The 16,795-nt window shown below is 50.8% G+C and overlaps 1 protein-coding gene across 1 annotated transcript in view; it reads left to right on the top strand.

Moving 5' to 3' along the window:
- CEACAM19 (carcinoembryonic antigen-related cell adhesion molecule 19) overlaps window positions 1-16,795 on the top strand; it is a 19,812-nt gene that overhangs the window by 1,156 nt on the left and 1,861 nt on the right. The window contains exons 2-4 of the mRNA XM_014537380.1: window positions 1,401-1,769; window positions 8,019-8,169; window positions 15,851-15,897. Coding sequence (XP_014392866.1) covers window positions 1,401-1,769; window positions 8,019-8,169; window positions 15,851-15,897 — 567 coding nt within the window. The remainder of the gene's footprint in view (window positions 1-1,400; window positions 1,770-8,018; window positions 8,170-15,850; window positions 15,898-16,795) is intronic.

Raw genomic sequence — 16,795 nt, 5'->3', positions numbered from 1 at the left:
CATTGGAAGGAAATTAATTAGAAGAAATATTTTAATATTGCTATTCGCCCTTTCTCTATAATAGAAGTATCAACCAAATTCACGATCGACAATGACAGATTGAAACACACGCGTGTGATTGGCACCAGTGAGAGATTTATATGTATCGCACATGTGCAAGTCAACTTAGCCTTTTATGGATATAGAATAAACTTGCTTAATTAGACCTGCTTTCTGATGTAGCTAAACTTTTTCCAGCCCAGTGAAGCACCCCAACTTCTCTTTTAGGTAATTGTCAGCAACACAGCAGTAAATATCAACATGAAGCAGATTATTATTGTAGATCACGCAGGGAGAACAAAGGGTGAAATATTTAACTGCAGGAGTGTTTGACTATATTCTGCGCAGTGAGAAAACCTGAAGTCATTTTCAAGGTCCACCATTTCTTACTTATTTTCAGTCTGGTCAAGTTTCTAAACTTTCTAAATCTCCTTTTTCTGGCTAATGAAAAGAAAATAGGATTCCACCGAGTCTCCTATATACCTACTCCCGGACTTCTGTGAGGATCAAATGAGATGAGGCATGGGAAAAGCTTCACAGACATTTGGTTACAGTGTGAAATGTTTCCACCTGTGTTCCTGGGCTGAAGAAACTGCAAGGGGGCTAGTCATCACTAGGGAGAGGAAGCTGGACATTGCTACGTGATGGCATTACCCAGCACCCACAGCGACCCATTAGGGCTGGGCTGGGCTGTGGGCTGCATTTTGTGCCATTTCGGCAGCATCGGCTGTGATTTGGTGGGCTGTCACTCCAGGGTGGTGGTGGGGCCTGTGTCCCACTTGGGGGAAGCCGAGTGTTGCTTTGTGGGTGCCAGGTCCACGGGGCCTGTGCGCATCACAGCAGCTCCTGCATTCAGCATCTGCCCCCTGGTGGTCAGTGCACATCATAGCAACCAGTCAGAAGGTGGGAAGGACACTTAGCATATTAGCCTTTTATATAGATAGATTATGTATAACAGGATATTGTAAAAATTAAGTTACAAAATTTTTATTAAGACATTTCTTACATACTGTTATATTGGCTGGGCCACAAAAATATCAATTGCGGGCCACGAGTTTGACATGCTTGGGTTAGATGAATGAAGTAATGAATTCAGAGACACCCAGTGCTTAGAAGCAGGCCACACAGCATCTCAGGGCAGAAAACCTTCTGGACCAATGCAATGGCAAATCTGTGGCATCCATACCCACGTTTCCACTCCTCAACCCAGGGCAGACATTACTAATCAATTCCAGCACTGTTCCCAAAGAACAGTACTCAGAGAGAGTTCTTACCCTCAGATGAGGTCCTAGAGGGCAGAGAATGCTATGGTCCCTGCCCAACACACCTCTGATCTCAGGCCTCCCTGAAACTCCCCACAGCCTCAGTCCTGGCCCTCTGGGTCCCCCAAGGCTCCTGGGCAGCCCTCCGCATCCAGAAGATTCCAGAGCGACCTCAAAAGAACCAGGACGTGCTCCTGTCGGTCCAGGGCATCCCAGCCGCCTTCCAAGACTTCATCTGGTACCGGGGGAAGGAGACAGATGGTGGCACAAGGCTGTTCACCTACATCCCTGATATACAGCGGCCCCAGAGAGATGGCAGCGCCATGGAGCAACGCGACATCGTTGGCTTCCCCAATGGCTCCATGCTGCTGCGTGACGCCCAGCCCAAAGACAGCGGCACCTACCACGTAGAGGTCCACATCAACCCTTCGTGGACCATGCGGGCCAAGACTGAGGTCCAGGTGCCCGGTGAGTGTTGGGTGCTGGGGGAGGAAGTGGGAAGGCTCATGCACCCTGAGCCGCTACCGCGTGCTGGGCCCGGTGCAAACACTTCCTCTATTTCACACACATTGATTGAGCACTTCCTGTGTGCCAGGCTCCAAAGATATTTACTCCCCGCATGCATTAGCTAATGAAATATCTACTGAATGGCAAACACAGAGACAGACCTGGCGAGTGGACCATCTCACTTACTCCTCACGTGCACTCATGAATGAAACACTTATTGAGCACCTAGTGTATGCCTGGTCCAGTCTTCATGGTCATACATCAAGTGTTTTTTGATTAATCCACTCTGGACCAAACACAAGAGACAGGGTAATGGACAACAGCAACGGCTAAAATTTCTTGGACACTTGTTACGGGCCAGGGACTGTTGCAAACATGCCCTAGGGCAGGGGTGGGAAATGTCTGGCCCGAGGGCCGTATAAGACCCTCGAAATCATTTGGTCTGGCCCTGCCAAGGCACTAGGGGTGAGTTAATTAAGTGATTGACAAAATACAGCAGGCTATTTTTTTTAATGCATGGATCTTTTTTATTAAATATATTTTTATTGATTTCAGAGAGGAGTTGAGAGAGAGAAGCATCAATGATGAGAGAGAATCATTGATCGGCTGCCTTCTACACACCCCCTACTGGTAGTCAAACCCAAAACCCAGGCATGTGCCCTGACTGGGAATCGAACTGTGACCAGCTGGTTCATAGGTCGATGCTCAACCACTGAGCCATGACGGCTGGGCACTAATTTTTCAGTTGATGATTTCGTACGGCCGCAAATGATGTTATAAATATCCAAATGGCCTTTGGAAGAAAAACGGTCCCCCACTCTTGCCCTAGAGCATAGCTTCTCAACCAGGGCACTGTTGACATTTTGAACTGGTTAATTCTTTACAGCAGGGGCTGTCCTGTGCCCTGTGGGCCACTGAACACCATCGCTGTCCTCTCCCCACCAGATGTCAGGAGCCCCCCTGCCAGTCGTGACAACCAAAAATGTCTCTAGATGTCCCCCAGGGGCAAAGTCACCCCAGTTGAGAACCACTGCCCTAGAGTAACTCACTTTTACCTGTAAAAATCTCCATGATATGTTATAGTCGCCCTAGCCTGTTTGGCTCAGTGGATAGAGCGTCGGCCTGCAGACTGAAGGGTCCTGGGTTCAATTCCGGTCAAGGGCACATGCCCGGGTTGCGGGCTCCATCCCCAGAATGGGGCATGCAGGAGGCAGCCGATTAATGATTCTCTCTCATCATTGATGTTTCTCTCTCTCTCTTCCTCTCCCTTCCTCTCTGAAATCAATAAAAATATATATTTTTTAAATGTTATATGTCAAAGAAGCTGGTGGGGGGTGGCCCATAATAACCAGACTCGATCATTCATCATCTACGTCCCCAAAGTTACCTTTGCGAATTTCATAATGAATTCTAATTTATCAGTTCACATATTGGTCTCACTAGGAGAGTACGTCTTCAAAATGAGAGAAATAGAACGTACTCATCCTTTTATCATCCAACATCTACCACCGTGTGCGGAACACAATAGGTTCTCAGTTAATGTTTGTTGACTAAATAAATAAATGAATGAAAACTTTAATTAAAAAAAAAAAGAAAACTCCCACGAGGCAGGTGCCATCATGGTCTCCATTTTACGGCTGGGGAACTGAGGTACAGAGAGGTTACGACTTGCTCAGTAAAAAAATTCAACAGAACGATGCGATCTGGGATGGGAGGTTATCGGGGAGGCCTCCCTGGAGACGGGACATGGAGCAGAGATGACAAGAAGGCCAGCGAGGCAGGAAGCCGGGCAGATTTCTGGGGACAAAGTTCCTGGCAGAGGGAACAGCAAGTGCAAAGGCCCTGAGGCCAGACTAGTTTGGTGTGTTCGACGCATAGACCGCACAACGCCATGGCTACAGGTGGTGAGCAGGTGGGGTGTTCGTAGGCGAGTCTGAGAGGCGCACAGGGAGCAGGCTTGTCGGCCGTGGGGAGACTGCCAAGAAGCCATACCGGGTTTAAAAAGAGAGTGATCTGAGTCACAGTGTAGCCCACCCGTGGGGCCAGTGCGGGTTGGATTTCTGTTTTATCCAGGAGGAGCCTGAGCCGACGGGAGACCAGCATGACTGAGGCAGGACAGCAAGGAGAGCCTCCGCAGGATATATCTGCGCGAGGCTGAGACTGTAAGGACAGAGCTCTCTCCAGCTGGCGCACAGGGGGGCGATCTTGTGAAGCCCGCGAGGTAGCCCCTGGGATGTGAGGGCCAGGAGGTCTGGGTCCACAGCTGTCTCCCTGGAGCCTAGAGCAGGGCAGGACTCACTGTTGAATGAATGGGTGGGGCCCACCGGGTCTGGCGGGAAATGAGTTGTCAGGACGGCAGGTGCTCCCCCCTCCTCCAGAGGGCGCCATCGCTGGTCTCGTCTCTGCTCGGGGCTCCATTCTCCCCTCCCGGGCCTGGGATTCCCATCAGGACACTAAATAGTGTGGGAGCCCAGGCCTCTCTGCATATTCTGAATCTCCTCTCCCAGGATGCGGAGATAAAAAGAAAAGGGGCTGGACAGACAGGCAGACAGACTGAGAGAGAACCTGGCTGGCCCACCTGGCCTGTGATTGGCTTCCCCTTGAGTCGAGGGTCCACCCCTTGTCCGAGGGGGTGGGACCAAGTAGGGCAAACAGGATGGGGAGCTGGGGATCAGGGCTGGGAAGATGAGCAAGAACTCAGCACCTATAATTGTCACAATATGTATTAGTATTTATTATCGCTTCCTTCACCATTAATCCCCTGGTGCCTAGAGCAGTGCTGAGCACACACCAGGCACTGAGGAAATCATGGCAATGCCATCTCCCATCTAAGGGGCACGTACCCCATACCACGCACCTCCAGCTCAGAACTTTGCTGACCTCAACTCATTTCATTCCCACACAAACCCTGTTGGGGAAGCCCTGGGGTGACCCCCATTTTACAGAGGGGCAAACTGAGGCCCAGGGAAGGCCCAAGACCACACCACTGGGAGGAGGGGAGCCAAGGCTCCAGCTGGGTCCCAGTCCATCCCCTGGTGCCTCTGCCACCGGGCTCTTTCTCTATCAGAGGGACTCCAGGAAAGAGGGGTCCCTTGGAGAGAGGGGTCCCGGGGAGAGAGGGTCCTGTGGAGAGAGGGGTCCCGTGGAGAGCAGGAAGTAACAGGGCCTGGCAGGACCTGCCTTGACTGCGCACAGGGAGTGGGGAAGCAGAGCGGTGCAGCTCAATGGAAAAGGAAGAGCAAAGCAAAAGGCAGAGGCTGAATTCATGGGAATTAGGGACAGAGCTGGGACAGTCACCTTGACAACCGGGGCATTTATTTTTGAGGGTTGTTGTGACCCCAAGTTCAGCCCCTCCATGGTGGGGGATGGCGATGGCAGGGTGCTTTATCTCTCCTAATCATGAGGGGATCTGGCTGTAAGGGAAGCCTCCCAGTGGGCCTGTGCAGAAAGGGGCTTAATATGCCCTAGCCGGTTTGTCTCAGTGGATAGAGCATCAGCCTGCGGACCAAAGGGTCCCGGGTTCTATTCTGGTCAAAGGCATGTACCTTGGTTGCAGCTTCTCCCTAGTCTGGGCCCTGGTTGGGGCTTGTGCAACCAATCGATGTGTTTCTCTGTGTTTCCCTCTCTCTTCTACTCTTCCTAAATATCAATTTTAGAATATCCTTGGATGAGGATTGACCAAAATAAAGAAAGAACAAAGGAACGAAAGAACGAAAGGAAGGAAGGAAGGAAGGAAGGAAGAAAGAAAGAAAGAAAGAAAGAAAGAAAGAAAGAAAGAAAGAAAGAAAGAAAGAAAGAAAGAAAAGAAAGAATCTTAATAGAGTCCTGGGTGCTCACGGGGCCTCCAGGCTGGGAACCAGGAACCAGCAAAACTGCGCCCGCTTGCCTGCCTGCCTGCCTGCGGGGCACTGGAAAGCTGCATTCGTTCCTTTATTCATTCAACAAACATCCATTGCCCACCTGCTGTGTGAGAGGCACCCAGGACAGAGATCGCTGCCCTGGTGGCGTTTATACGTCCGTGGGCATGTCCACCTCGTCCTCACCATCAAAGGCCTGGTCCGGGGCCCCTGCCTAGGTCTCTAGCTTCTGAAGCCTAGTCTCACGCGGGTGCATCAGAGCCTGGGTCACATGACCGTGGGAGGTTGAACAGGAAGCTAAGAAGGGGAGTCTCTGGAAGGAGTTGAGGCGAAGGATTCGCAGGCCCAGGGCGGCCTGAAAACACAGTGTGGCCGCGGGCCCTAAGGGAGAGAGAGCACGTGGAGAGTCATTATTCCAAAAGACCAAGGCAGAAATGGGGGGCTCTCCTGACCTCGCCTTGGAAGTCACACTGTGCCAGCTACACGGCATTCTTTTCTTTATTATCCTCACCTGAGGACATGTTTATTGATTTTAGAGAAAGAGGTGGGGAGAGAGAGAAACATCAATGGGTTGCCTGCTATACACACCCCAGCTGGGGACCGAACCCACAACCTAGGTATGTGCCCTGACCAGGAATTGAAGCTGCAACCTTTTGGGGGTACAGGACGACGCTCCAACCAACCAAGGCAGCGGGCCAGGTCTTCGCTGCATTCATCCTTTGGATTACAAGGGAGTCACCGAGGTTGGCCCCGATTCCAGGCCGGGTGTCAGCGCCTCCCGCTGGAGAGAAGAGCAAGGCCGGATCACAGAAGCGCGTCCCGTCGCAATCAACTTTGGAAAATACAGTGATTCACAGGCTCCCTGTCTGCTTGCTCACTGTGTATAACAAAAGGCAGAAAATGCAGCGAGTTCTAAAAAGAGGACGCTTCATTATGCGAACCGGGCAGGGTTTTTGCTGCAGCGGCGGAAACTGCTTCCGGCTGATGGAAGCAGCAAAGGGACAGATGGAGAATCCAGAGCAGCTCAAGGGCTCTGCAGGTGCCAGGCAGCCAGGCGGGGCGGTGTTGAGTGTGGAATTAGGTCCCCTCAGGAAGATACGCTGTCCTAACCCGCAGTCCTCAGAATGGGGCCGTCTTTGGATATAGGGTCTTCACAGAGGTGCCCAAGTGATATGAGGTCAGTAGGGTGGGCTCTGATCCAGTAGGGCCCGTGTCCTTATAACGTAGGGAATTGTGGACACAGAAATCTGGATGTGAAATTGCCCAGGGTTTCTATGTCAGAAGCAATGTCACGTTTTGTTTGCTCAACATGGTGCTTTAAGGCATAAGCTGTTCACGCACGAGACTGGGAAATGTCTTTATTTGCAGCAGGCTTATGCCCAGCGAAAACTCAAGGTTCTCTTTCCAAGGAAGGAGGGGGCATGGGTAATGCCTTCCTGGTGGCAAAATGACCCGTGTTCACAGGCCTCACAACTCCAGGACTCCGGGAAGAAGGGATGTCCTGTTCCCAGACTCCAACCACAGCCCTTCCCCTCACTCTGACTGGATCCGCCATGGTCGGCAAAATGCGGCTCTCGAGCCACATGCATCTCTTTGGCCCCTTGAGTGTGGCTCTTCCTAAGCCTTAGGAGTACCCTAATTAAGTTAATAACAATGTACCTACCTATATAGTTTAAGTTTAAAAAATTTGGCTCTCAAAAGAAATTTCAATCGTTGTACTGTTGATATTTGGCTCTGTTGACTAATGAGTTTGCCGACCACTGGCATAGACTCTACTTTGTTGGAGAACTGAAAGAGGTGTGTGTGTGTGTGTGTGTGAGAAACCTCATTCAATCTTCACAACAACCCTATAAGGTAGGTATTCTTATTATCCCCATTTCTCAGATGGGAAAACTGAGGCTCAGAAAGGTTGAGCAATCTGCCCACGTTCAACATAGCAAGTAGGAGGCAGGGTTTCTGATCTCATAGTCTATGAACTCAGCTGCCAAGAAGGGTTGGGACATAAGTGTCCAACTTGAGATTACAGGCTGGGGGTCCTCATGGTGGGGGTTGGAAGTCAGGTAGGCTTTGTCCCAAATCTGGCACGGTGAGGTCGAGAACCCTTCAAGTTGAGTGCCCGGTAGTCCCCCAAAGAGAGAAATATCAGTGTGAGAGAGAAACACCAATCGGTTGCTTTCCATACATGCCCTGACGGGGAATCGAACCCACAACCTTTCGGAGCCACTCCGGCCGGGTGACGTGTTGGGTTTTATGTGCAGTGGAACCAGCTCAGGTCTGAAAAGCAGGAGAGAGCTCTGGGGTGGGAAGTGGCAATGACACATCAGTGCTCTATAACCTCTCTCATTCTCCTCAGAAAATTTTACGGAGCTGCCCGTTACACACCTGCCCGTGAGCACTGGGATCGTGGCTGCCATCCTCATCGGATCTCTTGCCGCCGCGTCCCTCCTCGTCGGCAGCATTGCCTATCTCCTGGTGACAAGAGGCTGGAGGGGCCAGAGGCACAGGTACTGGGCCCCAGGCCACTCTGCGTCCCTTCTGTCTCCTCCCCAGCCCCCTCCCAATCCCTCCCATTCATTGATTCTTCCACAGGTCACGTCATCTGGCTCATTCACAATCTCATCCAATCTTGGAACTCCTGAGGTGACAGAATCTTTCTGTCCTGTCTTAGACAGGATTCTGCTTTGCCAGGGACTAAAACCCTCCGCTTAAACTGGCTTACAGAGAATTAGAAAGCGTTTTGGTCCTGCATGAGCTTCAGGTGTGGCTGGATCCAGGGACTCAATTTTGTCAGGAAACTCCTCCACGCATCTCTCACCTCTGCTTCCCTCTATGTCAGTGGTTCTCAACCTTCTGGCCCTTTAAATACAGTTCCTCCTGTTGTGAGCCAACCATAAAATTATTTTCGTTGCTACTTCATAACTGTAATGTTGCTACTGTTATGAATCGTGATGTAAATATCTGATATGCAGGATAGTCTTAGGCGACCCCTGTGAAAGGGTTGTTCGACCGCCAAAGGGGTCGCGACCCACAGGTTGAGAACCGCTGCTCTATGGTGCTTTATTCCCAGGCAGGCTCTTACCTTGCAGTGTGACAAAAAGCCCCCACCAGCTCCACCACTGCAGAGGAAAGACCGTACCTTGTTCCTGATAGTTCCAACGAAGCCAGAGGGCTGCCTTCAATCACAGGTCCTTGCACGGACCAGGCACCGTGGCCGGGTGCTGGGACGCTCCAATTGGCCGAACACGGGCTCTTCGTGCAGCCCTGGAGCTGGAAATAGACCCAGCGTCACATGATCAAACGGACTGAGAGTGGGGAGGGGTTCCCCAGAGGAAAGCCAGATGAGCTTCAGGTGTGGCTGGATCCAGGGACTCAATTTTGTCAGGAAACTCCTCCACGCATCTCTCACCTCTGCTTCCCTCTATGGTGCTTTATTCCCAGGCAGGCTCTTACCTTGCAGTGTGACAAAAAGCCCCTGGTGGCTTCAGGTTTATACCCCACCAGCTCCACCACTGCAGAGGAAAGACCGTACCTTGTTCCTGATAGTTCCAACGAAGCCAGAGGGCTGCCTTCCATCACAGGTCCTTGCACGGACCAGGCACGGTGGCCGGGTGCTGGGACGCTCCAATTGGCCGAACGTGAGCTATTCCTGCAGCCCTGGAGCTGGAAATAGACCCAGCGTCACATGATCAAATGGACTGAGAGTGGGGAGGGGTTCCCCAAAGGAAAGCCAGAAGCTATGGCCAAAGAAGTGGAGTGGGTGGTGGGCAGGCAAAGCCACCAGATGTTGCCTACCTCTGCATGGGCGTTTTCCGAGGGAAGGGGGGCGGGGAAGTCTTCTCCCGCAGCTCTTCCTTATGTGCTGCGCTTTCTTGACCTTCATCATTTTACTTGTCTTTCTCCTGATACGTTCTATGTAGGGGTGAGAAGGAGCTGTAAAATATAATATAAGCTGCCCTAGCTGGTTTGGCTCAGAGTGTCGGCCTGCGGACTAAAGGGTCCCAGATTCAATTTTGGCCAAGGGCACATGCCTGGGTTGCGGGCTCGATTCCCTCCCCACCAGTAGGGGGCGTGCAGGAGGCAGCCAATCAATGATTCTCTCTCATCCTTGATGTTTCTCTCTCTCTCCCTTCCTCTCTGAAGTCAATTAAAAAAATATTTTTTAAAATAATAATAATATAAGCAGAACCACCTTAAAATGTAGCCAGAGCAACAAACAAAATAGAAACAGGTTCATAGATACAGAGGACAGACTGACAGCCGTCAGAGGGCAGGGGGGAGGGCGCTGGGTGAAAAAGGCGCCTTGAACATTTCCTCCCTCAAAGCTTTGGATGTTAAAAGCGCAAGGTGACCTCTGGGCTGGGATTAAAGCCGCACTGTGTCCAAAGTACTGTTTGCAAAATAACAAGGAGGCAGTATTATAACTATGACTACGGGCTGATGGCCACTACGAGGCCGGCCACCTAAAGCATTTTTTAGAATGAAAATCACTGTGCTCCCTTCTCTGCACCCACAGAAATGCCTCCTTCTATGGATGTCCTTGTATCCCTGCCCTTTCTCAAGATCCGCCTCCTAATCGGAACACTGGCTCAGGATTTCTGCCTGAGCCAGTTGTTTCCTGAATCGCTCTTCTTTTTTTATCTCAGATAAAAGCTTGTTGCCTCTCAGTTCGGCCTTTTATTTTTTATTTTTTTTAAATATATTTTATTGATTTTTTTACAGAGAGGAAGGGAGAGGGAAAGAGAGTTAGATACATCAGCTGCCTCCTGTACACCCCCCACTGGGGATGTGCCTGCAACCAAGGTACATGCCCTTGACTGGAATCGAACCCGGGACCCTTTAGTCCTCAGGCCGACGCTCTATCCACTGAGCCAAACCAGTCAGGGCTCGGCCTTTTATTTTTAGGTGAACACAGTTTCTGTCCCTGGGAAAGGGGCCTGGCCCTGAGCCGGTCTGCCTAGGGCAGTGGTTCTCAACCTTGGCTGCACATTAGAATCACCTGGGAAAGTTTTTAAAATCCTTAAAATCCTGATTTCTGGGCCTCATCCTCCGGAAATTCTGTTTCTTTGTTATGGGGTGGGGCCACAACATTAGCAACAAAGAAACAGAATTTCCGGAGAATGAGGCCCGGAAATCAGGATTTTAAAAAGATTCCCAGGTGATTCTAATGTGCAGCCAAGGTTGAGAACCACTGGCCCAGGACCACCCGGAGTGTGTGGGGGCTTGACTCCCTGCAGAAGTGTCACAGCACGAGTCCGGGTGAATTTTATTTTTTAAACTTGAAAAACATTTATTTACTTGGCCACATCACTCATCATTGAAATGAGTAGCTAAACCTTCTATCTCCTCGGGAAAACACAGCACTGTGGAATGTCTATTGCATCCTGTGGAGAACTTCGATCTTAGGTCCCAGGCAAAGAGCTCCTGGTTTTGGTCCCGTGAGCTCTCTTTGAAACGACCTCTCAGGAGAATTTAGAGGACGTTTATTAACGCGGGGGGGCAGTGACGCGAGAAAGGGCTGGGGAGTGAGCCTAGGCTGGGCTGCTGGGGGCCTTGGGACAGGTTCAGGGGGGTGTCTGGGATGAGCTGCTGCGGCCCATTGCTGCCCTGGTTGCGAGCCTCATGGGGTCCCTTAGAGTTTAGGGGATGCAGGCCTGCGGGGAAGAAGGAGGCAGCATCGCCATGCGCCTGGGAAGGAGAGGGTGCTGGGTCCTTTGTCGAGTCCGGGTGAATTTTATTTTTTAAACTTGAAAAACATTTATTTACTTCCCCACATCACTCATCATTGAAATGAGTAGCTAAACCTTCTGGTTTTGGTCCCATGAGCTCTCTTTGAACCGACCTCTCAGGAGAATTTAGAGGATGTTTATTAACGCTGGGGATAGTGACGCGAGAAGGAGCTGAAATACAACTGAGGCCTAGATGTTACCTGTCGGGAGGTGACCTGTAGCTGCTGTAAATTGCTGTCAGTTTGCTCAGCCTTCTGTCTCCCTGAGCAGGGGAGTTAAGCTACCCTCTGGTTGGGGAGGAGCAGTGCAGGCCATGTACCCCTCTTAATTGCGGACCAGTAGTTTTATTGCCAGCTTTACCCACTGGCCACGAGTGAGCCTAGGCTGGGCTGCTGGGGGCCTTGGGACACGTTCAGGGGGGTGTCTGGGATGAGCTGCTGTGGCCCATTGCTGCCCTGGTTGCAAGCCTCATGGGGTCCCTTAGAGTATGCAGTGGTCGGCAAACTGCGGCTGGCGAGCCACATGCGGCTCTTTGGCCCCTTGAGTGTGGCTCTTCCACAAAATACCGACTTCTGTGCATGGGCCACGAAGTTTCAATCGCACTGTAGGTGCGCGCCCGCACGTGGTATTTTGTGGAAGAGCCACACTCAAGGGGCCAAAGAACCGCATGTGGCTCGCCAGCCGCAGTTTGCCGACCACTGGTAGGGGATGCAGTCCTGTGGGGGAAGAAGGAGGCGGCACCGCCATGCTCCTGGGAAGGAGAGGGTGCTGGGTCCTTTGTCTTGAGGCTTTTATTTCTCTCTGGCAGCAGGAATTTCAGGGGAGTCTCGGGGAGGGTTTCAGCAGACTATTCATCGCTTTTCCAGGTGTGCTCCTCCAGGGTCCTGGTCTCCCCGGACTGGTCAGTGTCAGGGCGGGGCTGTCAGTCATGGCAGCTGGTCCTGGTGTGGCCCACCTGGTTTTGCTGCTTTTCTGGGTCTGGAGCTGAAATACAACTGAGGCCTAGATGTTACCTGTCGGGAGGTGACCTGTAGCTGCTGTAAATTGCTGTCAGTTTGCTCAGCATCTGTCTCCCTGAGCAGGGGAGTTAAGCTACCCTCTGTTGGGGAGGAGCAGTGCAGGCCATGTACCCCTCTTAATTGCGGACCAGTAGTTTTATTGCCAGCTTTACCCACTGGCCACATAAGTTTCTATTGAACGAGTACAAAAAAACGTTTTACGTAAATGTTAAAGGCACGCTTTAAAATGAAATACCCATTGCATTTTGAAGTTATTTATGACATGTTCTAATAAGATAATATCTTTTAAAGTATGGTACTTTGTAAAACGCTGTGTAATATGAAGCGAGAATTCTCGTGATCCGTCTGCAATGTGTCGAGTGTGCCCGGTTTAGGGCAGACAGGATTTACCGGATGGCTGCAAACTGCTGGAATTCTCGTGATCCGTCTGCAATGTGTCGAGTGTGCCTGGTTTAGGGCAGACAGGATTTACCGGATGTCTGCAAACTGCTGGTTAACTATCTGTCTCAGTTTCCCGATTCTGCTTGTCCTGGCTTACTAGCCTGGCTTACTTTTCAGTTCTGGTCAGTAAAGCAGTCATCACATATTTGTTGAGGGCCTACTATGTGCCAGGCACTGTTCTAGGTACTGGAGAGCTCAGTGGAAAGGGGTTGGAGGCACATCTAAGTTCAGTGGCGAAGGATGCTGGGATTGATTAGTAATGTCTGCTCCCATCATAGCAAAGGTAGTGGAGGCACATAAGCCATTCCTGCTAGACTCCTTCTTAACTCACAAGAGGAACCAAAAGAGGTGGTGGAGTGGATTTGCCCCTTGGGCCATAGTTTGCCATAATCTCTAGGAAACTAAGGCTTAGAGACATGAAGTCATTCGCCAAATGGCATGGAACTGGCCTGTGCATGCCAGTCGTCTCTTAGGATTGGAACTCATGCCTGAGTCATTTGTAAGCCCCAGACCCTCAGACCAGCTTTCCCCCCACTACATCCAGTGACTCTCAAAGAATCTCAAAGATTCTCAAAGCACTGGCTAAACTGTAGGCAACTTAAGATGGCATTCTGGGCCATGGCATTAAAAACACAAAACCATGGAAATATCTAAATACATGGAAGTACTTAAGGGTAAAGGGCCATGATGCAGGCAACTTACCCTCAAATGATTAAGGGGAGGGGGGGATATACCTTGGGGAAAGAGAGAGGGAGGGAGGGAGGACAGAGGCTAAAGCAAAAGGAGTAAAAATAATAGGGCAATCTGAGTAAAAATTAAACAGATGTTCTTTGTACCATTTTTGCAACTTTTCTCTAAGTCTGAAATATTTCCATATTTAAAAGAGGTTTTTTAATGGGTGGGTAATCCATTTTCTATTCTCTTCGCATCGTTCTGATTATGGCAAGTGCACATCCCACTTGGGTTTGCTCAGCCTCGAACGCCTTTCTAACACCTGGTGGCTTTTGCCAAGAGAACCTCGGCGACCAGCTTGAGCTACAAATGTAAATCATCATTGGGCTTGCCTTTATTTTCCCGGTCATTTTCTGCTTATGTCTCATTGGCAAGCATTTTTATTTATAATATAACAGCTCCTAGTGGCTCTCCCTGCTTCCTTCCACTCCTGGCCCCACAGCCTGTTCCCCATGCAGCAGCTTGAGAGATCCTGTTAAATCAGTCAGGCCCTAGCCAGTTTGGCTCAGTGGATAAAGCGTCAGCATGTGAACTAAAGGGTCCCAGGTTCGATTCTGGCCAAGGGCACTTGCCCGGGTTGTGGGTTCCATCTGCCCCAGTAGGGGGGTGTGCAGGAGGCAGCCAATCAATCCCACTTGGGTTTGCTCAGCCTCGAACGCCTTTCTAACACCTGGTGGCTTTTGCCAAGAGAACCTCGGCGACCAGCTTGAGCTACAAATGTAAATCATCGTTGGGCTTGCCTTTATTTTCCCGGTCATTTTCTGCTTATGTCTCATTGGCAAGCATTTTTATTTATAATATAACAGCTCCTAGTGGCTCTCCCTGCTTCCTTCCACTCCTGACCCCACAGCCTGTTCCCCATGCAGCAGCCTGAGAGATCCTGTTAAACCAGTCAGGCCCTAGCCAGTTTGGCTCAGTGGATACAACATCGACATATGAACTAAAGGGTCCCAGGTTCGATTCTGGCCAAGGGCACTTGCCCAGGTTGTGGACTCCATCTCCCCCAGTAGAGGGTGTACAAGAGGCAGCCAATCAGTGATAATCTCTCATCATCGATGTTTCTATCTCGCTATCTCCCTTCCTCTCTGAAATCAATAAAATAGATAGATAGATAGATACATAGATAGATAGATAGATAGATAGATAGATAGATTTTTTTAAACAGTCAGCTGGGGTCCCTCAAAGTCAAGGCCATAATCCTCACTCACCTGGATTAAGACCTGATCAATCTCCAACCCCCACCTCATCTCCCTGAACTCCCCTCTTCCCACGCTCACAGTCCCTCCTCCCAGCCACACTCCTCTCCTTGCTGTTCCTTTGCTGTTCCCGCTCCTGCCTCCGGGCCTCTGTACAGACTGTTCCCTCTGCCTGGAACTCTCTGCCCATGATTTCTGCACAGCTGGTCCCCTTGGTTGGTCCAGCCCTTTGCTCAAATGCTACCTTCTCGGGGAGGCTCCCTACACACCCCCTCCACCCTCTGCTCCCTTCCATCTGCATTTTCCTTCATAACACTTTTCTCTCTACTGCTGATTGTTTATTCGAATTCTCTATCTATCATCTATCTATCAATCATCTGATCAATGCAATCTCTATCTCTCTCTCCCCACCAGTGTGTCCACTCTAGGGGTCTTTGTTGGTCTGTGTCCCCAGTGCCTTCAACAGTACCCAGCTCATGGGTGGTGGCCCATAAATACTTATTCAGCGGATTTACAAATTTGTGGTAGTGAGGCCAAGTGTACTTTTTAAATAAGAGTATTCAAATGAGCCAATTTAAAAAGAAATTTTGTTTACAAATGCAAGGGAAAGTTTATTTACAAAGTCACAGAGGTAGAAAGAGTGAGCCAGCTGGGCTGCATGGGCTCAGGAAACAAATTACAGAGGCCAAAGAAGGGCTCTTGGAGCTTAGGAGAGAGAGAGAGAGAGAGAGAGAGAGAGAGAGAGAGAGAGAAAGAGAGAGAGCCTAAAGAGAAATATTAAGGAAATCATGAGCAGGTGGATGGAGCAGAATTGCTTAGATAGTCTGCATAAATGGTGACTTTGGAGGAACATTGCTCGTTGGCATAAGGTGGAGACTGGGGAAACTGAGGAAGGGCTGTGTGGCAGGGGATTATGGGAGAAGAGACGTGGGCAGGGACAGGCCTCGTCCTGGCTCACTCTGAAGCAGGGACATGGCTCTCTGGGGCCTGGTGGGCTTTCCGGCTCCCCTGGGCCTCTCTCCACCCCTGAACGTCGCTGTACTAATGTCGGTTCCCTCCCCATGCCCCCAGGATGGCGACCACAGGGAAACCGGAGCTGGGCCCCAGTCACAACACTGGTAAGCCAGGGGCCCCGTCCTGCGACCCGGGCAGTCTCATGCCTCCTTCCTCTTCTCCCCCAGCAACAACCCCCCTGGCCTTCCCCTACTAGGGGCCTCCCAAACATTTGCCCCCCAGACCTCTCTGGGGTCCCCAGACTCAGCCCACAGATGCTGAGGGCATCAGCACTCACCCCAAACCTGGTTTTCTCCTCTGCTCAGTGACTGCCACTCCCTGACCCCAGGCACCACACTCACCCAGCCACCAACAGCCACAACCCACCTCAGGCTCCACCTCCCAGATCCCCACGCCCAGCTCCTCGCCTCCGGCCAGCGTCCTTCTAAAACTCTGACCATGTCACTCTACTCAAAGACCTTCCATGGCTCCCCAGTGCCGTAGGATGAAGTTCGGGCTCCCTAACATGCCTCTCAAGGACACCCATAAACCAGCCCCCGCCCCCCCCCCCCCGACTTTCCTGGCTTCATCTCTCACATGGTACATTCCCATCCTCAAACAAACAAGCAAAACAAAACAAAAATATATACATCCAGACCGAACAAACCTGTTATAGTTCCTCAAACATGGCAGCTTGGCCTGGTCCGGTGGCTCCGTTGCTTGGAGCGTTGTCCTATACACCCAAAGGCTGCAGGTCCGCTTCCCGGTCAGGACACATACCTCGGTTTGGGGTTCGATCCCTGGTCAGGATGTGTAAGGGAGGCAATCAATCGATGGTTCTCTCTTCCTCCCTTCCTCTCTTTAAAATCGATGTAACATGCCCGCTTGTGGGCTCCATCCCCAATGTGGGGCGTGCAGGAGGCAGCCAATCAGTGATTCTCTCTCATCATTGATGTTTCTCTCTCTCCCTCTCCCTTCCTCTCTGAAATCAATTTAAAAAATAAAAAATAAAATCAATGTAAC

This window comes from Myotis brandtii, unplaced genomic scaffold (assembly GCF_000412655.1).
Source record: "Myotis brandtii unplaced genomic scaffold, ASM41265v1 scaffold1774, whole genome shotgun sequence".
In the NCBI taxonomy this organism is placed as follows: domain Eukaryota; kingdom Metazoa; phylum Chordata; class Mammalia; order Chiroptera; family Vespertilionidae; genus Myotis; species Myotis brandtii.
Note: the sequence above shows the minus strand (reverse complement) of the source record. Positions and strands in the feature narration are given on the sequence as shown.